This window comes from Macadamia integrifolia, chromosome 10 (assembly GCF_013358625.1).
Source record: "Macadamia integrifolia cultivar HAES 741 chromosome 10, SCU_Mint_v3, whole genome shotgun sequence".
NCBI lineage: Eukaryota > Viridiplantae > Streptophyta > Magnoliopsida > Proteales > Proteaceae > Macadamia > Macadamia integrifolia.
The window spans coordinates 27,037,742-27,061,156 of NC_056566.1; the positions used below are offsets into that span (position 1 = coordinate 27,037,742).

Sequence of the window (23,415 nt, forward strand, 5' to 3'; positions counted from 1 at the left end):
ACTTGTGAGTCAGAAGTAGAACTTGTTCACTTTCCAGTTACCTTGGGAAAAATTTTATACCTTAAATATTACCAGTAAGCTCCATGTACTAAGGATTCTCTATTTGGCACTTTCTTCATTTGCACAACAATATGAGCTGACTTAGATGGTTCTATAAATAAACTTATGGAACCATATGGAAAAAATTTGGCCTGCCACATAATTTGTGAAAGAAGAATACTTATCAAAGAATGCAGCCTCCTTCAATATTACATTAAGAAGCTTTAATATCTGCATCTAATGAAAATTGTGCTTAATACCTTGCTAATGATATAAAATTCAAGTTCATATTCTTTGAGAGGTATATCAGCACTTGGGTTTTAGTAAGACATGAATTCACGCTCGTCATCACTCCCGAGTGTAACAAATGCTAGAGCAGTTCGAACACCACATGCTTTGATCCACTCGTCTACAAAGAAAAGGATGTGTCAATACCTTTGCCCTTTATTCCCAGACTGCTAAAGGATATGCTTTTGGTTTTAGTCTGACCAAGTAAGTGGGATATTTCAAGACCGGAGAATTGTCTGTCGTTCAACAGCCTCAAGAGGTAGTGTCTCCAAAATGAGCCGGTTGTGGGGTTTCGAGCTTTGAATCTAAAGGTCAGGTTCCTATGACGTGAACCAGGGTCATTGGGGAAGAAAGATAGGGCATTGGCGGATGAAACGAGGGAAGCCACTAACCTAACTGCCATTAGAGTCCCGAATCAAAGCCTTCCCTTGAACAGGAGCAAAAGCCAAAGGGGGAGGAGCGAAGGCTTAAGTAGCTGCTGATGTGGAAGCTGAAACTTCAGGATCAAGCAAAGACCCATGCTTGGGAATCCTAGGATTGAGATCAGTGTCATTGAAGGTTCTGTCATTTCTGTGAAGCTAGATTTCCCGAAGAGAGTAACAAGCTATAGTACGTGCCTGCCTTTGAGAGCCTTTCCGCTGGTTGGTTTCCTTTGTCGGCGTCATTGAACCTTGTTAGCATTTCGAAAAGCATTGGAGGCTCAAAACTATTGGTCAAAGGAATCCTCCGTACTGGAGTGTCCAAAGGCCTCCTTGATCATGGCCATGCCAACTCAAACGACTTTCTTGTAGTAGAAAGGTTCAATTCTTGGGTAATTCTGCAAGCTGCAGTATTCATTTTTCGTTGTGATAATTTTATTTCATAAAGTTTCATAAAAGAATGACTGTTAGAAAATTAAACAGAAAAAAGTTACAAATAGAGGTCATAAGTTCAACTCTCCCTAGGACCCTTCCAATAAAAAAAAAACAGTTACAAGTAAAATGGTTCAAGGACTCTTTATAGCATTCTTTTTGTGGAGTTCAATTATCCTTGTGGAGCTGCACATTGCTATTTTTCACACATACCAAGTAAAGTGGTCCATCCTAGTGGCCTATGGGCCCTCGTTAAGGAATGACCAAAAAAATGTAGAAGGTTACATCTCCCATATGATTGTACCTTAGGTACCCAGAGTTTTTTTTCTTTTCTTGGATGAATAAATAATTCATTACCAAGAGGAGAAGAATATACAAGGGGGAAAGGGGGAGGGAAGGCTTAAGCCAACAAGGAGAAGCCAACCCAGGGGAAAACCATAAAAACAACAAACAAAGCCAAAACATCAAGACCAAAGGGGAACATCATAACGAGGGGAGGGAGAAAGAGAAGTACCATCAAGGTTGGGGGATGATATCAGCCCGCAAGTTCCATGAAGCAATGATATGATTGTTCCTAAGGGAATTGGGGACTAGACGAGCATGAAGGGACTGGATTTTGGATGTAATTTCAAAGTAGATGTCTTTTCAAATATTGTCCGGAGACTGAGAGTTGGAAGACCATCTATGAATGTTTTGCTCCATCCAGAGATGACTTATGGTTGCACAGAAAGCCAACTTGCCAAAGGTGTCACGGATGGAAGCAAAGGTCATGTCAATTGTTTGAGATTTTAAATGTAACCGCAAGCGTATGGATCAGTGTAGCTACTGGTCGAACTCAGGGAGAGCAGCCACTTTATTTTTTTTGCTTCTTTTAATAATGCGAAAGTGAACCTATTAATGGTTTTGATCTAATTCTAACTACCGTCCTAAACATATATATCTAAAATAATGTCCTAACCATTCGTCATCTAAGAATTTAAAGACGCAAGCCATGCAATTAAAATTAAATAAATAAATAACTGAAAATAAACAACCCACGCAATTAAAAAAAACAATAAAGGAAAAAAAATGTTGAAATAAAAATAAAGTAAAAGAAAGGGGATAAAGCTAGAAAGAGACTCACAAGTAGGTTTCTCTACTTAGCTCGAGGGATGCATCATAATATGAGCTTCCCTACTTGACCAGAGAGTCACTCTTACAAGGGTTACTTTACTTGGCTTTAAGGAAAGGGAGACAATTAAAATAAAAGCAATAAACTGATGGTTCTATGGCTGGGAGGGGCAAAGCCAACACATACACTAGCCATGAACCTTGGGAGAAAGAGATAGCAATAATGTAACGACTGAAATTAAAATCCTAAATTAAGAAAGAAAGGGTAGTCAAAAGAGGAAATGAGAGGGGGGAGAGAAGATTACTGAAGGAACCTACTTACTTGAATCAATGCTTGAACTTGAAAGTTTGGGTGATTTGAGATACTACCAGTACTAAAAACCAGATCTAGAATAAACCAAATCTGAAATTTCTAGTAGAGAAAACAAATCTTGAAAAAAAAAAACTGAACTTGAAAAAAAAAAAGATGCTCCACGGCTCGTGATCTTGTCACCTAGATCTAAGCCTAGAACTATAACTTCAAAAATTACAACTCAATTGCATAAATCATAAACATAAAAGGCTGAATAAGAATAAAAGAGTGCTTGCATTAATTGACATAAAAAGCTATTACAAAAGTGAGTAAAACAAAAATAAAGAAGAACTAAAACTAAAGAGAGTGAGAGAGGGAGAGAGAGAAGAGAACTAAGCATAAACTAGAAAATAAACTAAGGGGAATAATAAAATAGGAGGGGGGAGGAAGGGGCTTTGGTCTTGCCTCCTTCCTTCTACAAGTCTTCTTTAAGAAAAGAAAGAAAATTAAATTAAATTAAATCTTGGTAAAAATCCTCATTCTTTGAGATATTGTGTGAGGAAAGAGAGAATCTGTTTCCAAAATTAACAAATTCTATTCCTTCCCAGCAATATTAACCAATATCTTGCAATCTTGATTAAATCAGAAAGGAATCTCTACATAGCATCTTCAAGATCTTGTGAAGTGGCAAGGAGAGAGAACAATCTTCAAGATTTTGTAGGAGAGAGGATGTGGTACCAATGAGTGGGTCCCACCTTTGGACAAGTTAGTTCAAGCTTGGACCGGTTCTTGATTCACTTTAAGCACTTTCTCTTGTAGACTTGGAAACTAAACAAAATAAGAAAAATAAAAGTAGTATCATCCAAAGTGGGGCAAAATGTACACTTATATCCCTAAGATTTCACACATTATCGTGCTCATCATCAATCCATGTCCATTCCCTATCGTAAAGGAGAATGGATCTTCCAGCAGGCCAGCATCTAGAAAGGACAGTTTTCCAGGCACAAGAGGAGAATGTGCAAGAAATGAAGAGGTGAGGGATGTCCTCAGTACCCTGGGGGCAAAGGCAGCAGGAAGGGTTGGTGGGGATATGGCGGTGCCGGTGAATGAGGAAGGTTTGGGTAGGGAAACAATTGGAGAGGCAACACCATAGAGTAAAGCTATGTCGGGGAATATGTCCTTTAAACTATACCAGGTTATGCCATGGGACCACAGGGGCGGAGGATCTAACGAAGGACTAAGTAAAGGCAGAGGATAAAATCCCATTGGAAGAGGGTAATTAAGTGCATTTATCTTCCCTTCCTCTATGGCTAGGGGGAGAGGAGGGAGGGAGGACCAAAGGTCAAGGAAGGGGGAGGGGGAGGGGGAAGGGAGGAGGGAGGGTGAGACCAGCCTATGGGAGATAAGATTAGAGAGACAGATGCAGTGGCAGGGAGACTGGAAGAGTAGATAGTCCTGGGAGAGATCAGATGGGACAGGAGGCTCGAAGGGTCCCAGGGGTCCTTCCAGAGAGAGGCGGTCCGACCATTGCCGATGGTAAAGGAGATGGTATTGACGACAATGGTTTGTGGCTAAGAATCTTTCTCCAGATCCAAGAAGCATCAGGATTGGAAGGGGCCGTCCAAAGAAAGTTTTGCTTAAGCAATCCGGAATGGATCCAATCAACCCAGATACTTTTCTGCTTAGACACAATTTTCCAAATGAGCTTGAGGACTCACACAGTATTAACCTCTTTAATTCTTCTAATCCCTAATTCTCCTTCGGCCTTGGGGAGGTAGACCTTGTTCCAGCAGAGGGGCCGGAGGAACTTGGAGGAATCAAAGCCCTTTCAAAGGAAAGAGCACAAGAGTCCTTCAATGGACTTGATCGTGGAGGCAGGGAGGACAAAAATGCCAGACTAGTAGAGGTACATGGACTGGAGGACTGACCTGATAAGGGTTAGACGACTAGCAAAGGAGAGGAGCTTGCCTTTCCAACATTGCAGTGTCTTTCAGAGAAGATCAAGCATAGGGCGCAGTGATGGGAGGATAGTCTAGAGGAGATGAGGGGGAGACCCAGATATTTGACATATGAAGATCCCAAGGAAAATCGCATGATCCCAAGAAGGATGTCTTGGACTCACATACCCAGAGTTATTTGTCCTTTGCGTTGTTAAGGCCAAAGTCTATCTTACCTTATCAGTACAGATGATGGTCTTCAAAGATTATCCTTTCTCCAATGACAATGTAGGTATGTGTCATAAACTGGTAGTCTATAGGATGTGGAGGGAATATGCAACGATTTATTGGATACAAGGCTGATATTTAAGGTTTGTAGATTTTATCAAGCATCAACATCTCCATTCACAGCTTGTAAAACTTACATCCGTTCCCCTTTGTTATGAGGATGTGCAAATTGAATGTGAGACTTTCTTAATTAGTAAATGTAGTTGAAATATATATACATGACATGGTTACATTCATATCAGCTCTGATGTGGTCTACTTAAAGTCAAACCATATCTTAGACACTGTCATTAAAAGGAAAACCTTGACTGCATGCATATTTAATGTAATAGAAGATGATTTTTCATACTTATTTTGTTATGGCACCTGCTGTTTCTAGCATATTATAATAAATTTATAATGGAATTTTCTCATTGAGCCGATTATTTTAGCAGGATCATCATCTTCATTTTTTTTTTTTGGTGGCATTTTCTGAAATAGATACATGGAGCGGAGTGGGTGTTTGCATAATTTCCTTGTCACCTTCTAATGTCTATTTGCCACTCTAGGAGAAAGCTTTAGCATTGAAAGAGAACAGACCTCTCCCTGCACTTCATGGCAGTGCAGACATTCGTCCTTTAAACATGAAGGATCTGATATACGCACACAAGCAGGTATGTCTGTTCTGTAGATCTCCTAAAGCACTCTTATTATAAATGCACCCTAAGAAAGTTATCTGAAGTTCTGAAAAAAAATATTTTTTGTCAGATGTTTTTAATATCTGAAACTTGTATTGGGTATGATGATATTGTGCTGTCATTTTTAAACAAGGGCAATGCTTCAGAGCAATGCAAGGTAGAAAGGAAGTAGTTGTCACCTATCCTTTTACTATATCTAAGTCTGCTTAAATAGGTACATGTGTTTTTCCGGTCACCTTCATTTCATTTGGCAAGTTACAGCCTAATAGCCCTCAATCCCTCATGTCATCTAGCACAATGTTGTCAAGTCTTGTTTATTAAATAAGAAATTCAGGGAGGGCATGCAGGTGCGGAGGGTTGTGCCGTAGTGTTGCTCTTTAAACCTTATTACATATCAATGGTCAATTTGTTTCCTTGCCATTGGCCTCTTTACCACTCTTTACCAGTTCATGATATTTTCTGCTTCGTGTTAGAATCCAACACACTTTGCAGTACTTCAATTTGCACATATTAAATGCATTATCTTCGACATGTTATATTTGAAGATTTGGATTAGAGCGGTGTCATAAATTCTCCGATTAATGGTCAGACATCCAAAGTCTTGCTTCCACTTCCAAAGCAACTGTGTTTGTGTGTGTGTGATTGATACGTGGGATTCTATATTCTTTTGAGGCCAAGGTTCTGCTGCCCTTTTTGTATTGGTTCAGCAGTTGCCCCATTGAATGGCGAGAATGCTAGTCAAATACTCAAATGTTCACTGTTGGGATCCAAACTGTTGGTGTCCCACCTTGATCTAGTATGGGACCTGCTGTACAGCTAGGATCTGCATCATAATATATTTGTGAGCATGGGGCTATCACTCAAGGGGAGTGCATATTCCTGATATTCTTCTGTAGACATTTTTTCAGTACTTCCTGTGTTTGCCTATCTAGGTATGTGCCAGTTTATCATCTGAGTCTGCAAATATGAACGAGCTTCTCCAGTGGAATGAGATGTATGGTGAAGGCGGGTCAAGGAAAAAGATATCACTGAGCTATTTCTTGTAGAGGAGCTATACTAATTGTACAGTACAATATTTTTTCTCTTCCTTCATTCTAAAATCCCGGAAGTTTAGATTTTTTACTTGCATTACTGGAAGAGCCAGTGGCCCAACTGTAACTTTCTTCTAGGCTGCTGCTCTTTTTGGTTGTACTTGGAAAAACAATTTAGTGGATGGAATAATCATCTTTGTATGTCTATCTTCTCCTGAAGCAGTTCTGTTGCACTTCTAGCATTGAGGAAGGTTGGAACTAGGAATAACTAGACTTGAATCGAATGAAAGATTCTATTCAATGCTTGTGAAAATAACTAATCATGCATATCCTTTTGTCCTTGTGAGTTGCTTTTGGTGCTATTTTCATCCTTTCTAGCTCTAGGCATGCTTTCTTAGGCACTTTTTCCTGTGTCACACTTCTTTTCTCAAATCTTCAGAAAGCTTAGACAGAGGATTTGCTGATCTATCAGATACAGTATCAGTTGGTTCCATATCTGATATTGAGTTTAGATCAGGATTGGGGCTACACCTCTCTCATATCTGATACTGAGTTTTAAATCTTTGTTTTCCTTTCAACCAAGCATGGTTTGAGGAATTGGAATAGAATTGGGAGAATTGGCAGGTTCGAATTGGAGCTGTCCGAAGCTGATACTGATTTTGACCGATTCTTTAAAGCTTGAAAAGGAATGGAAATTCCAAATTGATCTGATCTGGATTGGACGACTCTCTTGAATCACCTGCAACTCACTGTAATGGCATTGAGAATGTTGGCATCATTTCTGTATCTTTGAGGTCGTGGTCACTTTCATTTGAATATGAGTACCGAATGAATGAATTATTATTACTATTTTGGAATGTAGACCGATAATGTGGTGTCATAATAGATTACATGCCAAATTTGAAGCCCTCCCACCATTGTTAGTTTCAGTCTGGTATAACTAATATTAGGTCAAGGTTAGGTATGTATGTTGACAAATCCCTTAGTGAACCTCCTACTTTTTTCACAGGACAGGCATGGTTGAGTGGGAAACTAGTGGCAAGTAAGGTTGTTCCATTACACCCTTGTGGTTGTGGGTTCGAATAAGGAAATAGTCTTTCCGTGAAACAGTGGTGGGAGCCTTGTGCATTGAGTAAGCTCTTCCAAGCAAGGTTGAGTGGTATTTTTAAAACAGTGGTGGGAGCCTTGTGCATTGGGTAAGCTCTTCCAAGCAAGATTGAGTGGTATTTTTAAAACAGTGTAATCCGGCGTTAACAAAATCCACAACCCCATTGTAATCTTTACTGACATTGTTGGCCACAAAGGGTTTGTTCTATACTAATCATGGTTGGAGGACAAAGGAGAATGCTAACAACAATTCAATCATAAAGTCAAATCACCTTGGATAAAGAGATCAAGGATTGCCGAATCTAGCCAATCCCCATGCAGAAACTAAGTTTTAGGGTAGGGATTTTTTTTTTTTTTTTTTTTTTTTAAATGGGTAGAAGGGCTAAGGCAGTTTTAGAGCTATCGATTCTGATCTTTAAAACCTTGCGCACAACCTGCACAACCTTACCGTTTCATACATTTTGTTTTCCCCATCTTCATTACTTGCATATCCTTCCTTCACCCTCCTATGAAAAAATTTATATCCCGTAACATTGAGAACTAAATGCTATCCTTATAGATTCCATGGTCCTGACAAGCTTTACAGCCTAATCACAATACTAAAAATGAGGGAAAAAATCATAACTTGAAAAAAGCCATTGCCCCTCTTATAGTTTCTTATTCCATTACTAAGAGATTAAGAAGAAGGTTCTTTGAGCTAGTGGCATATATGAATTACAGCAAAAGTGTGATACAGTTTCCCAACATAGAAAGTGAAGAGGTCATTTCATTGAGAGAGGAGGGGGGGCTTTTACGTGTACCCTCTATTGGGCTGCGCATATCACCCCACATATCTTCAAGCACCATGTTCTTTGTTTGGTGATGATTAGATTTATGTGATATGTGCGTGTCAATCAGTCGATTTGATTCAATTTTGGTCATAGTTTGCCCGTTTCTATGTGAAAATGGATGAATCTAGAACCAAACCAATGAGGGAGTCAATTTTAGTTTGAATTTGGTTTATTTCAAGTTTCTCTTATCGGTTTGATATAAGGTTTTGTCCAATTTGGGTGCGATATACCATGTATATATACATAATTATACCAGTTTGGATTTGGTTTCGCTCAATCTGGCTTTGCATGTTCGATTTGGTTTCATTTGGTCTAGTTTCAACCGGTTTCACAATACTCTAATCTGAAACCAGCCCAGTAAACATTGGTTCGATTAAAGTAAGTTAAGGTTGGTTTCACTGATTCGGTTCACATTATGATACCCCAACCTAATCACATAAATTGGAGAAAAGAAATAAGAAGTATTTATCTATCAATTGGCCCAGCAGAGAAATATTAAGATTTGGTTACGGTGAAGAGGTTGTAATTTGATGCTATGATTGGACTTTGGGAAGAGTGAATGTCGTAACTTTGTCTCTATTATTATTGAAGATTTAAATTATCTTTCCCCAGTCTAGTTTAGTGTCAGATTTTATAGATGAGGAGATTCTCTCTTCGTTTCGATATGCTCATCATCTTTTGGCGAAGAATCAAATAATTAAACCAAGGGAGTAGCACAATTGGCAAAGGATCATACCTAAGAAAAGCAAAAGTTATGGATTGAACCCTTTTTTACCCTTAGGGTTACCCGCCTAAAGAGGACCATGGTTCTCATGGCTTGTAGACCTATTGGTTTATGTGCGAGCGATAAGGACAACATGGGAATCCTCATTTACTAATTAAATAATTAACTACATGTATGTGGAGTGTAGACTATGGAAATGAGTCACAAGGGGGTTCAAGAAATCAGGATCAAATTCATAGCAGTAGCCAATTCATGCCAAGGTTCAGGCCGATTCCACTTGATTCAATTAGATTTCAAATGATTCCGATTTAATCAAAATCGGAATGTCCATTATCAATTCAATTTACTTGAACCTTTGATCACGGGACGAAACCTATATTAGCAAAAATACGTTATGTTTTAATCGTATTTTGTTGTTTGTTTCCCAATAGTATTTAAGGGGGGCGGCATTCAACATGTCGGTCTAAAACGTATTAGAAGCATATTTTTGTTTTCTTTCTTTTATGGGTGTTTTTTAAGACCTTGGACTCGATGAATACAATGACTCATTTAACTGACCATCTCTCTCTCTCTTTGCTTGACCTGCTATTTTTGCTGATGTAAAACTGACTCAAATGACTACATTTCTTATGATATCTTCTTACATTCAAGTTTATTGTACATACTCTAAAATTGAGTTACAAACTAATTCATTTATTGAAAAATATTTCTAAAGCCAAGACTCTCAACTTTAACTGAACACACATCACTTCGAATCTTTAATAGTGTAATGATTATATTGACAACAGTGAAGAACGCGGCGATCAAAACCACATTGCTCAACAAAACTTTGGAAAATTTCTTTTGCTATAGCGTATGAAATTGGAAATTTTTTTACTCTTTAATTATACATATTGAAATTGATATTAGACGATATATTGGATTGTGAAATATACATGGATTAAATATAAATATCCAGGAAATAATTCATCAATTTATATGAATAAACTATTTGTTTTTCCTAACTGTGATCACGACCCACGAGGCAACATCAAGACAAATTAGAAACACACCTCTTTTATTTTTTGGCTAAACATCACCAACATACTATTTGACCGAATTGCCGAATAGAGTTTCCCAACCAAAGAGTACCAAACGAAGGGTCAAAGAAGTCGGCGTTTCCCTCTTTTTAAAGTACAGTCCTTCGTCTTCGTCTTCGTCTTCCCTGCAAAACAGGTTGAGGACTTGAGGTTAAAGAGAAGGAAGCATTGAACTTGAGAGACTCAAATGGATTTGATGTCCCATTCTTCCAGCTTTCTTCTTCCTTCAATCGAAGTTGACATCAACTCCAATCTAACTTACGCCTTGGTTATTCTTAACCAACGTCTTCCCCGATTCACTCCTCTCCTATGGAAGCATGGTACTTTACTTGTCCTTTTTCCTCTTTCTCTTTTCTCCCTAGGGTTTCGTGTACTCTTTCGTTTTTTCTTTCTTTTTTGGTAAATCTAATTTCTTTCATATATATATATATATATATATATTGGGTATTCTTGATTGAATCGTTGGCGGATCTCAAGTGTTACCGTTTCGTCGTTTTTTGTAGAGCAGCACAGCTGCGTCTTTGTGCAGATGGAGGAGCTAATCGCCTATACGATGAAATGCCTGACCTGTTCCCCCAGGAAGATCCTCTCCATGCCCGAAACAGGTTTGGATTTGTTTTTTACATTTGAGATTTGAGAAACTTAAATTTCCCCTTCTGAAAGCTACGGGCTGTTGATCTTTGTTGAATGACTCTGGTTTTTATGTCGTTTGATTATGGGAAGTACTATACTCAGTTGGCTTCAAAATCTGTAATTTCGAATCGTAATTGAGTTTAATTCTTAGTAAACTCCCCGAACGAGATGATTCAGTACCCATAAACGTAAAAATGTAGAATGTTTTCCTTTTTTAGCTTCCTTTTATTGTTTTTTCAAATTTCGCAATGAGATTATGCGAACTTGACTTGGGCATAGAGTTTTGACACGCAGTTCCATTGGACTTCTTTTCAGCGCTAGGAATCATGGATTCACTCAGTTTGGAATAAAATTTATGTTAAACTTGCTTTATATTAGCTACAAATTTTCTGCCAATGGACAGATGGCTATCCTTCTTATCTTATGCTACAAGATATTGTTTAGCTCTTCTTTATACCTTCCGATTTGCTGGTTAGCTCTGCGTTGTCTTCACTGTCTCATGGACATAGCTGTCAGGGCATCGCTTAGGTGTCCACCTTGGCATCCAGGCTCCTTGAAAACTAGTGTCGCCGTGGTTGCCTATGCGGGTGTTTTGGTCGGCTTGGTCGCCTTGTGTCGGCCCCCCTCCAGCACCTTGGTTTGCCTAGATGCCGTGACAAGTTGACAACTATGCTCATGGATGGCGTGGTTCAGAACTTAGGTTCTCCCAAACCTATATATTCTCACACCAGGAAACCTAAACTCCTGAAAGCATCTAGTTTGCTATTAATTTAGTACTGTATGCCATTGCATGTGCAGGCGACCTTGAATTGTACCTTATGGTTAATACCTGATCCAAAAAAATGTCTTCATTCAATGCGTCATACAATCTGTTTGTATCATGCATGTCAATGGGTTCGCACTACTGAATCAATGTTTGCTATAAACTTCATTTAACATTACATATGGGAGAGATTTACTAGATTTAATGCTCAATACATTTTCTGTAGTTCTTGGTGTATGGCCTTGTACAATCTTGATCTTCGTCCTTGACTTTATGGAATTAAGTTACTTTCCATCTTTTATTTTTCAATATTTTCTTTGTAAAAAGGCATTTCTGCTTTTGTCCAGGTACAAGCCAGACGTGATCAAAGGAGACATGGATTCAATTAGAACAGATGTAATGGACTTCTATTCAAATTTGGTAAGCCAGCAATAAATTTCTACTTGAGCAATTAATTTTTTTCATTTGATGATGTCATGTAGAGAGGACTAAATGCAGATTGACTAAATTAAGATTTTAAGTGAGCAATTAGGCAATCCACTCATTTATGGGTTCATCAAGTTTACATGTGATCAGAATATCCTTCTGGAGTGGTAGGACACTTTTCCTCCCAGTTAGATACTGGTGAATAAAAAAATAGAGTAGTCATGTGGATCTTTTCTTTGAAAATATTGGTTCAAGTTGATGTCGTCCATGAGTATAGACTGCCTTTCATCTGTATCTATTAACTGTTGGATACAGTGGCCCGCATATTGTTATTAACATTATCTGTTCACAGTTGACCATGTTGCTCTGGATTTCTGTCTCCCAATGATTGCAGGGTACTAAGATAGTGGATGAATCACATGATCAGGACACCACAGATCTACACAAATGCATATCTTTTATCCAAGACTTTACGCCAGAAGCAGATAAATCTGAAGTAAGTGACATGCTGGTATTTTAAGCATAGATTAACGTATCTCTGTTAGGTTTTACCCTCCTCCACTTGGCAGATCTTTTCGATTTTATTCTATGATTATGGCCTTCTTATCTTTTCGGTGTAGGTGTTCAAATTGTTTCTTTTACACAATTACACCAATTTCATATTGTAAATTTGACTGCAAATTTAAATATGATTATTTTAAATAGCGCTCTGTATGCAAAAATAATTAGGTTGTTTTACTGTTTTTAGCATATTCTCTGTTTTAAAAATGCTTTACTATTACAGGACACAAACTCTGTTTAGACATTTATTGTTCCCGCCATTCCCATTATGTTATTGACAATATAGATTTAAATTTTAAAGAGCATGGAGGATGATAGTTTGAGAGTACTGAAGACCATTTATAAGATTTGAGACTGCAGTTAATTTCTTGAATTGGGTAATCTGAAGTCAAACAGGCATTTAGGAAGGTGAAGGTGGAAAAGTGCCTTAGGAATAGAATCAGATGGTATATTAGCTAAGAATTTGGAAAGGCACAAGGCACTGGCTTACTAATTTGTTCAAAAGAGATCACCAGAAGTAAAGAAATGCTGGATCATGGAGAAATGCCCCATGGTTCCTTTTTACCAATACATGGGAGATATCCACAGCTGCCCCATAATCAAGCTATGTGCCACTACTTGAAACTTGGAATGGGACAGATTGATTACAAACTAAGACATGAAATTAGTGTCTTAGAAAACCAGTTTTAGTTTGCCCTAGGGAGACGAGGACAACTGCTGGAAAACATTATGAGAGAAGAAAAAAAGATCCTCTCATTATTTTTAGTGATTTAGATGAAGTACATGACAGCTACTATGGCTTTAAATGGAGCAGGAAAAACAAGACTTTGCATCCCCAGGCCTCTGTTGGACATGGCTATACCACCTCAAATGACTTTCTTGAAGTATCATGAATCGGGGCACTCCCAAATTCACTCTAAGATGATCATTCCATACTTTATCTCTCCTAGTTTTACCGCACATCCATCTCAACATCCTCATCTCTGCTACATGAAGCTTATCAATATGACACTTCTCAATAGCCTAACACTCCTCACCATACATCATAGATGGTCGAATGATTGTCTATAGAACTTTTCTTTGAGCTTTAAAGGAATATGTTGATCGCACAACATTCCGGACGCACCTATCCAATTCATCCATCCCATCTTGATCATTTGAGAAACATCATCATCTATATCTCCTTCTTTATTTATAATTGACTCTAGATATGTAAAATTATCACTTTGTGGGGTACCTCTTTCTTCAATGTTCACCAAGTTTTATTAAAACTATGTGTGGTTAGCTAGGTGAATCCTTTTTTCTTTTCCTTTTTTTTTTTTTTTTGGATAGCCAATCCTTGTGTATTGTGTAACAGTAACTGATCCTTGGTTTTGGATTTATTAGTATTTAGATTTGTTTTTGTTAAACGTTCAGTAGATGGAAACCTACAGGAGATTCGTTGCACGGGTGTACCCTTTTCCGCCACCTGGAAGAGCACTGTAATAAATCTAACCATTGGATATTTAGAAATGGTCTCCCTTGGCCACTTGTCAAATTTCAATTTCAAATTCAATCATTTAGTCTCCTATCTAGTATCTAATGCTATACCCTTTTGTGCATGTCCATACACCCTCTTGGTAGTCCCTACTTTTTCAACTTTGTTTTCCCACTTGGAAAACTCCGAGTGATCTGAAATTTGACATGTGAGCAGGAGATCTTGGGATCTATCTATGCACAAAGTTTCAGCCCCATCTGACCTGCCGTATGGCAAAACTAAGTGCAGCCATGCTCCACGTTTAGGCTGTTGTGTACCCTGAAGCATACTTCCAGAGACACAAGAAAGAAGAGGCATGATTGGGCAGATTCACATTCTCACAGTGAGTGAGATTGTGAAATTTTTGAATTGGCGGCCTGGGTTGCTCTTGCTCTCATGATCATGAACCTGCAATCCAAGTGCCAAAGCAACCATGTCCCATTTTTTTGGGTAGAGCAGGTCACTGTAGTTTTGTGAATCTTTTCTTCCTATTAATGTGTAAACAGATTTCTTATGTTGTTTCCTCATTGGTTATCTATACTTGCAGTTGTGCATTCTTGTTACAGGAGCACTTGGTGGTCGGTTTGATCACGAGATGGGAAACATCAATGTGCTTTTACGCTTCTCAAACATCCGAATAATTCTGATATCTGATGATTGTCTCATCCACCTTCTCCCAAAGACTCATCGCCATGAGATCCATATCTTGTCATCCGCTGAGGGTCCACACTGTGGCCTCATACCCATTGGGATGCCATCGACAAAGACCACAACAACCGGACTTCAATGGGATCTCAGTAAGTAGTTCTTATTTCTTTACTTTTGCTTGTAATTCTGACTCTAATCCACATCTACTTTTATGGGATCTTAATGCATGGGCATATTTGAATGTTGCTTATTTCCAGATGACACAGAGATGAGGTTTGGTGGTTTGATAAGCACATCAAATGTCGTAAGGAGTGAGAAGATCACAGTGCAATCAGATTCAGACCTTCTGTGGACAATATCAATTAAAATGCCGACGTGAAGCTTAGGGCTTTAGCAGGTCATAGACTTACATACCTCATGCTACTCATTTGAAGTGGTGGTTCAATCAATCCATGGGGCCTAGTGCGGATGCACTATGAAATTTTCCAATTTTTATTGTATGCTAATTTTGAGGTGGTTCTAATGTTGGGTGTTTATGCCCATATTACTAATAAGTTTTAGAAAGAAAATAGAAATTTGATAATTATGATTGTGTAACTACCTTCAATTCTTAATCAGTGTGGTAATCATACCTTTCGAATGGAATCTTTATTTTACTTCTTAAAAGTTAGAAACCCAAGAAATTTGATTGTAAAATGGAGTAAAATTTAATATAAATTTTGGAGTTAGTTAATAAGTGGATTTGAAATATTTTGGAATTAGTTACAAAATCATGTTAGCAACACTCACTAAACTTTCCATTTTAGTATTGATTTAATTTCACTTTCTTTCCTTTTGTTTCCTTTGCAATCAGACAGACGCTCAATGGATAGCATCTTTCACCTTCTTGCCATCGTCTATGTAACTCGATTGTGTCATCCAAAAGAGTAACTCCTGAAAAACCTTGCCTGTATAACCCTATCCCAGAGCTGAGATATGTAGTAAGTATAAGCAATTCTTGATTGCTGAAATTACAAACGAAGATGTGTAATACAATATGGATGACATCAACATTGGAGAGGGAACACCATCAACATTCCGGACCCTTGGATTCCTACCCTTCTAAACTTCAAAATTCCATCTTGTTCGAATTTCAATCCTCTTTGCTTGGTTTAATATTTTATGGGCTAATCTTCTGTGTGTGGTGGGTTGAGCTACTTGGGTTATTACTTTATGCCATAAGGTTTTATGCATGACACCTTCAATTATTTATTTATTTTATTTATTTTTGTTTCAAACAGAGAAAAGGGTAGATTAGATAGATCTAGAGCTATTACATAATACTTTCAGCTGATACTGTTTTGTGGATAGTGCTTCTTTGGCTAGAGTCTTTAGGTCCACCATATGGTTAGGGTTAGTTATTATACAAAAGTTTAGATGAGTGGAGAGATTCTTCAGTTTTAGACATACTACTAGCATAGTTCTAGGCCATAAATTAACCACAAAATCATGGTTGTTTTGCAGCAACCATCCGATACCTTTGCGTTGCTCCACACCTGGTCTATCTTCATTTGTCTTTCTCGTGCCTTGGCAAGCCCCCGCATTAGTCCTAAAGCCTCCGCCTCACCATCCTTTCCTGTCATACAAAAATCAGACTCCATTAGTATGCATTTTCCATATGAAACAATGCTTAAAGCCGATGCAGATTTAGTTCCCCCTTTGTCCTTGACACTTGTAATAATAATTCTGTTTGTATTTGTTATAGTGTTTGGTTCCACATTCATCATTGTTTGCATCTGATCGGAAAATGGTTTAGGTTTCGTCCCGATTATTCCAATGGCAATCCAGAATACGATTTGTTTGACACCTTCAATTGTTGGATGGGAAAGAGAAAAAAATGTGCTCTTACACTTCTGCCTTCATCCTTCGATTGAAAGGCACAATGATGTGCAGACATTTTGGAAAAAGATATTTTTCAACACCAACAATCTTCCAATAACTCATTCAAGGGTTAGGAGGACCTGAATACACATCCCAACCCAATCTAACCCAACCCTTTTCTTGAATAATCATTGGAGGGGAGTTGAAGGATCAAGTCATTGGAGAAGAGCCAGTTCCATGCACAGCTGTGCATAAAATTTAGATTCATATTTTATTACTGGTAACCTTTATGATATATTAAATACCAACTTTTTAATTTTAACAATATGTTAATAAGAAAGAGCAATGATGAAATTATAGAAAAATCCAAAATGACAAAATCAAATAACCTCATGAACCATGCTTCTATAGCGATTAACATCTACTGCCAGTCCAAGACCCACAACCATTGAAACTGTGACTTCAGTTCAGGTCATTATTTACACAAAAAGAAGGGGCTGATTGAGAATTTATATTTATTTAGATTATATGTGTTTATTTGTCTACCATATATCAAATATTTTTATATTTTTCTCCCATACATTGTTCTTAAAATAGATTTTCAAAATATAAATCATTCCAAAACAGAGGAGGATTAAGGAGATATTGGATATTTGGATTCTGTCTCCTTCTCCAACCTACCTCTGAGGCTCTGATACCTTGCCAGGTGAACTGAAACGATAAAACATGCTTGGCATCTCTCAATGGGAACTTCATCAATTTGTTTCAAATTCTCGATTTTCCTCTCTCTATCTCTCGCCGTTTCTTCTTCTTCTTCCTCATGCTCATCATTCTTTCATCGAGTTTTCTCATGTCCGATAAGTGCTTCTTCTTCTTCTTCTTCCTCATTCACTCCCAAAGCGTCTGCATCAGATATCCTCTTACTCCTCGGAAGCACAGAACAAGCGTCCACGGTTAGCCCCAGAGAAGCCCAGGAGCTCAAATCCTGCTTCAAGTTTCTCGTACCATTTCATCCGGTTCCCGCGGAGAAGGAATTCGGAACAGCTTGGTACCGAGGAAGAAATGTTCTCTCTACAGAAGAGGATAACAAACGGAAATTGACGAGGAAGTTTATCTCAGGCAGCAACAGAAGGCATGAGAACGAGCTCGTTTGGTGGCCGCCGGAATCGGTGATGGAGCTCGCTCGTATCGCCGTTGACTCTGGCGGGGATCCTGCCGCCATACAGAGAATTCTAGATCCAACACCATTGCCTGTGAGTTCTCATTCCCACCCCCCCCCCCCCTTTTTTTTTTTTTAAGAACAAATTGGTTTAGTTTGGAAATTTGGACTTTGATCACGAGCCATTCTGGTGTGTTACATATACAGTAGAGTAAATCATACCTAATGAAACCTATTTCAATCCTTATTGAATGGATACTGAAGCAATCATTCCTTAGTAACATACTAGGTGCCTGATGTCGAAGGATCAACAAAGGAACAGTGTGAGCTTACAAGGACTCCGTACGGTAGACGCTTCATCAATGAGGTTTGCATCGTATGAGTGTGTTTTACTTCGAATATTTTTTTGGGTAATCACAGAGCCCTTTTATTGGGTTGCTCGAGTTTATCTTAGTTCTCAACTTCATTTCATAATTGTGCAGGAATTGAACTCCTATCTTGCATTCTTATTCGAAGTTATTGTTGCTCGAGGTCCCTCTGTCGGATTGACTGTATCATTAAATCGCTATGACTTCTTCCATGGCCATGTTTTTGTTGCGGCAGACTCTGGAAGGCTTGGTATATTGTGAGTTGATAAATCTGTACTCCAGTATTAGGCACATTAGGATGGAACTCTGATGTATGTAAAGAAACTGAATTATGACCTGCCATTTGTCGGTTTCTAATCTTTTAGGTTGTTCCTTCTGGACTCTGGAGAGGCAATTGGAATAGTTTTTCATGTTTGGACTGAATAAATAGAAAGAAAATGAAATAATTAAATGTTCTGCTTCTTATATGCCATCCAAAGAATCAACTTAGGTGTAGCATGTACTGCTAGTTGGACATCTAGGGATGGACCCATTAACATCACCCCCTTCATGTGAACATATGCCTCTTTTGTGTGCCATGATTTGCTTGCCAATCTATGGCCGGATGGTTGATCTACGCAGAACTAATGATTTGATTTTGTAATTTTGTGTATAAACACTTTATTTTAGACGTGGATAATTTTCTGTTTATGGACTAAAGTAGAAATAGTGAATTCCTTAAATAAGCATTTTCTTAGTTTCTTCAAATTTTAACAGGTTCCATGCTAAAGAATACCCAGCTTATGAAAAGGAAGTATTTCCTTACACTATGGGCTTTTGTCAAATAGGTAAGTGATGTTTGCACCAATATGTTATTCAATTGTTCAATGTTTATGTTGCTCATTTTTTTTTCTTTTTTTCAGTCTTTGTTTCTTAAAACTATTGAAGTGGGTTGATTCGTACTTTTTGGTAAGATTGGTCATTTACAGTCTGCTAAGGAATTGCTAACGGTCTGATAACTATGCATGTCCTGCAGGATCCAATGTCAGATACGATGATTCAATGAATCTGCGGAACATTCTCTGGTTGGCTCCATTGCCTAGCAATTCCGCTAAAGCTTGGCTGGCACCTGGTACCTCTCCCTCCCTATGCTCAAGGCACAGAAATTGTGTTTGTCTATTTTAATTGAATATGAATTTCCTAATTCCAAGTTTGACAAACTTGTTGCATCTTTCAAACCAATCTGTCAAACCATGCACATTAATACGCATGAGCAACCTTCCCATCCTTCTGAATTGTGTACTGTTTGGTTCTTGGGATGCCCCTCAGAGGATCCAGAAAGTATGCTAATAATGAAAAGGTTTGCTAGGTGAGTCACCTACGAAAGAAATCTAGGTGAATATCTGCTGATAATGAGCATGCTAATAATGTAAGGTTTTCCAATTCATCCCAACTAGATGCTAACTCAGAAAGTTGGCTTCAGCTAAGTGAATTCTGTTCCACAAGGCCACTATGCACGATTTAAGCTGATAACTGCTGTAAGGATGTGGTTTCTTCTTTCCCAGTGATACTATATTTACTTCAGTTAATTTTAATTTAGCAAAAAGTTAATCTTCTTTAAGTTGGAAATACTTCTCTAATACTAAGAGTGGGAGGTTAGTTTAGTGATATACTCAATATAATGCCTCTTCTTCATTGTGGGGATCTAGAGACGGGACTTCCTTTTCATTTCTCTCCCGTTAACTATGATCACGTTTACTCTCTGGGATAAAGAACTGGTCATGTATTTTGAAGGCAAATTAATTATTACTACTGTTATCTTGAAATCTGTCTGAATAGTTTTGTTCTTCTTGTTGATAGGAGTCCTGGTGGTCCTGGATGCTTATCCTGGAGGAGTCGTATATGAGGATATCATACCAGATTATGTAAAATTTGCAAGGACTATCTATGAAGGTTAGAACCTTGTAATGTTTTCAGGTTACTATTCTTATGTTGCATTAGAAGGTTATGAATCTTATCCATAAATTTGGGAAAGATAGGGAGGACTAAGCTAAAAGAAAGCTGTTGGAAATTTTCAGATGATTTCGGGGATGTTGTAGTTGACGTCAACTACTTGAATATAGGAGAAGGGACTGCTGATTACAAGATTTTCATTTGTTGAACCCTTTTTAAGGTAAACATTTTTCCTTATAGAAGCTTGATTACCATGCATACTCAGAATCATGATAAAATGTATTATCTCTGATTTTATAATATTTCATGGGAAGAAGGTAGCTGAATGCCTGTTCAGCCGGGGCAGGCTACATGGGCAGGTTATAACAGCAATGTGGCAACATATTTGTTGCTCAAATTTTAGCCTCAGGGTAGGGTCCAACAACCCTGATCCATGTGTAAACTTTCATTCTAATTGGAATTTTACATGTGACAAAAAAATGGTCAAAGCTTGGCTAATAAATCAAAATAGGACTGAAAATAAGCATAACAGTTCAGCGGTTCAAAATATGTGGGGAAAGTCTAATACAAGGCTGGGCAATATGATTGAGTTGTACCATGAAACTTGATATGTGACCAACCAAGAAGGTGATCCATCAAACCAACTGTTCGGATTGGCCACAGGGATCCTCCACGTGGCTAAATTACAACTGCCTGGCTGAATGGCTGTTTTTTGATACTTTTTGCCATTATTTATTTATTATTACTTTTTTGTGTTTCTGTGTGGATTCATGAAAACGTTTCTCTAGAAACCATAATGTCCATAAGAAGCTACCTATTTTGTTCCTTTTGTTTAGCTATTATCTGCTTGTGTGAAAGTACTTCCGTTAGCCATTTACATGAATAGTAGTTTCTTAATATAGAGATGGCATTTTACCCAACAGAGAGAGAAAAGATTGTTAGCAACTCTTCCTCAAACTTCAATCCTTCAAATAAAAACATGTTAAAATCCAATGGGACTTATTGAGAATTGAGGGAGTGACCTTTCTGGAGTCCACTCTTACCACCTAAATAGCCATGTTGATATTTCCTTTTTGATGCTTTTCTACTACTGACTAACAGAATAACTATATTGGAAATTATCAAACTTCACATTGGATAAATATTGCCATCTCACTAACCAAAATGCCAATTTGGTTTTCTGTCTGGGCTTCAGAGAATAATCTCCTGATCTTGACGACAAATTTTTTCTGTATTGTAATTGTTGAGGAAACAAGATCACCAAAAAAATGCCAATTGTTATTAACATTTTCATAAAAATTAGATTTCATTTTTTTGGTTACTTAAATATACCAAAATTCCTTATTAGAATCCATTTTAATAAATAGTTAATCAAATTGGAAATGTAGTAACAACCCCCTCCCCCACAAAATAAATAAATGAATAAAATTGATAATGTCCCACTTCTATCACTTAATATTGCACCTCTGTCCCACTGTAAAAAATGTTTAGTGCTACCCAATTTAGAAAATCACCAAATCTTTAGCCATTCCTTCTTGGAAGTTGTGGGCCTGTGGCAACAGTCAAATGTTGTCACTGGATGTGCTCACCAACTTGATAGTGAGTATCCGATTACTCATCTAGTATTGAAAAGATTTGATAATGATACAGCTTGTGAAGGGAAGAAAAGCAAAGCAGCTCCCAAAAACTATGTGGACTAGAGAAGGAATAACAAAAATAAAGACGGTTATAATCTCCATGATGACCAGGCATAATGATACCTTGGTATCTGCCAATATTCCTGAATTTTCCTTGACAGTGTTTCCATTGGTTTCATCATGACATTGATATGGATTTTGCTTGTTCTTTCTATATTTTTAGGAGAGGTGGTTGAAGACATTATTCAATAAACTATACTGGATATGATATTGTGACAACATTGTAACAATAAGATGGGACTCATGGTTGTTGTAATAGTATTTGAATCCAACTGAGACTGATAGATGAAAAATGCTTTCCAGTTCAGATTGTTCAATAACTAGTTAATACTTTGTTCTTAAGTTGCATTCTGTGAAAACAGAGTCCTGGATGAAGGTTAACAAATTTCATTCAGAAGGGAAGAAAAAATTCAATTGGCCCTTCTAGTTGAGTTATTTGCAATATATCTGGGGAAAAGCATTGGTGTTGACTGGAATTTTGGCTATTCTCTCAGACGATGCATCTCATTTATTATAAAGAACAAGATGATTCTTCATAAATCCACAAAATAGGGTCCATGTTTAAATAAATAGTGGTCAATCGATGAAGAATTTTGCAAGCCTTAATCTGGCTTGTGTATGTAGGGATGCATGTATTGTTATTATGTGTCTTGCATCTGTGTGGATGTGGAAAGAAACTTTTTTGTCGCTGATTCTCCCTCCATCCTGCAATGACTATCCCCTTTGATAAAGCCCGAAGTTTGAGAAGTGGTTAAAGCATTAATAACTCTCATTCCTCAGTGTCTCCCTCCTATTACTTATGTGAAACTCTTTTACAAATTGGGCAATAAATGAATGTGGTAATCAATTCAATGGGGTACATTCGTAGACTTGACAAAAACTCATTACTTGATTTGAAACATGGACAAAGAACTTGGGATTACCAAAATTGTGAAGGACTGTCATTTCAGGATGAGAGAGAGAGAGGATGCAGTAGCAGCTGATCGTTTCTCCTTGTTTTCCCCCTGTTCCATATTTTATTTACTACTGGTTTGTCATCCATCAAAATAAATTTTTGTATGTGTGTTTATTTACTCATACATGGATATTTATGGTTTTGGCTTGAATTGCAGAAGAATCCAAGTAAAAGAAGATGGTTGAAACAAAGCACTACATGGAAACCACTATCTGCAGAGACTTGAGGATCCTTAATTATTCGCATTTGTCACCCTTGATGGTTGTTCTCAACTGGTGAGGTTGGCTTGAAGAGCAGATGAAACGAAGTTGAAGTAGAGAATTACCTTGTGGAAAATTTCTCTCTGTAGGTCCCTTGTGATTTTTCATCCTTTACTCATCATGCTCATTGAAATTTGAATTTACTTAAAAACCTCTATAATGGAGTGAATTGGAATGTTTGGATGGCCAACCAACCATGAAGGTTGTGTCTAATTGGAAGGGAAATGGAAAATTAAAATGAAACTTTTTCTTCTCTTTGTTTCCCAAGCCTCTAGTTGCTACTCAGGTCAGAGCGTAAACAAGTGATGCTTTCTGCTACTGGACTCTCGCCATCTAGGGTGCAATACTCCACTGCTTCGCCTAGCAGCACGACGCTTGTATTGCT

General features: G+C 37.8%; 3 protein-coding genes across 6 annotated transcripts in view; all 3 read left to right on the top strand.

Moving 5' to 3' along the window:
• Positions 1 to 6,832, top strand: part of LOC122091073 — a 52,258-nt gene extending 45,426 nt beyond the window's left edge. For 2 of the 3 annotated variants that reach the window (XM_042660894.1, XM_042660893.1), the window contains 2 exons: positions 5,353 to 5,457; positions 6,414 to 6,832. In XM_042660894.1, coding sequence (XP_042516828.1) covers positions 5,353 to 5,457; positions 6,414 to 6,527 — 219 coding nt within the window. In that variant the 3' untranslated portion in view covers positions 6,528 to 6,832. Of the gene's footprint in view, positions 1 to 5,284; positions 5,458 to 6,413 lie in introns of those variants that run through there. The other variant, XM_042660895.1, reaches the window with a different exon arrangement.
• A 3,472-nt stretch (positions 6,833 to 10,304) lies between these two features.
• On the top strand, positions 10,305 to 15,444 carry LOC122090664 (thiamine pyrophosphokinase 1). Of its 2 annotated transcripts, none has more exons than XM_042660314.1 (6): positions 10,305 to 10,572; positions 10,761 to 10,857; positions 11,996 to 12,068; positions 12,469 to 12,570; positions 14,699 to 14,948; positions 15,057 to 15,444. In XM_042660314.1, exons 1-6 carry the CDS (start codon positions 10,440 to 10,442, stop codon positions 15,176 to 15,178), a joined length of 777 nt encoding a protein of 258 aa, XP_042516248.1. In that variant the 5' UTR covers positions 10,305 to 10,439; the 3' UTR covers positions 15,179 to 15,444. The 2 variants fall into 2 exon arrangements, with proteins under 2 accessions (XP_042516248.1, XP_042516249.1); XM_042660315.1 differs by having other exon boundaries at positions 10,435 to 10,572; positions 10,756 to 10,857.
• Positions 15,445 to 17,266: 1,822 nt separating this feature from the next.
• Positions 17,267 to 23,283, top strand: LOC122090958. Its single transcript, XM_042660733.1, has 8 exons — positions 17,267 to 17,912; positions 18,108 to 18,185; positions 18,301 to 18,443; positions 18,943 to 19,013; positions 19,202 to 19,297; positions 20,026 to 20,118; positions 20,244 to 20,338; positions 22,928 to 23,283. The coding sequence occupies exons 1-7, from the start codon at positions 17,403 to 17,405 to the stop codon at positions 20,324 to 20,326; spliced, it is 1,074 nt and encodes a 357-aa protein (XP_042516667.1). The 5' UTR covers positions 17,267 to 17,402; the 3' UTR covers positions 20,327 to 20,338; positions 22,928 to 23,283.
• Positions 23,284 to 23,415: the final 132 nt, after the last annotated feature.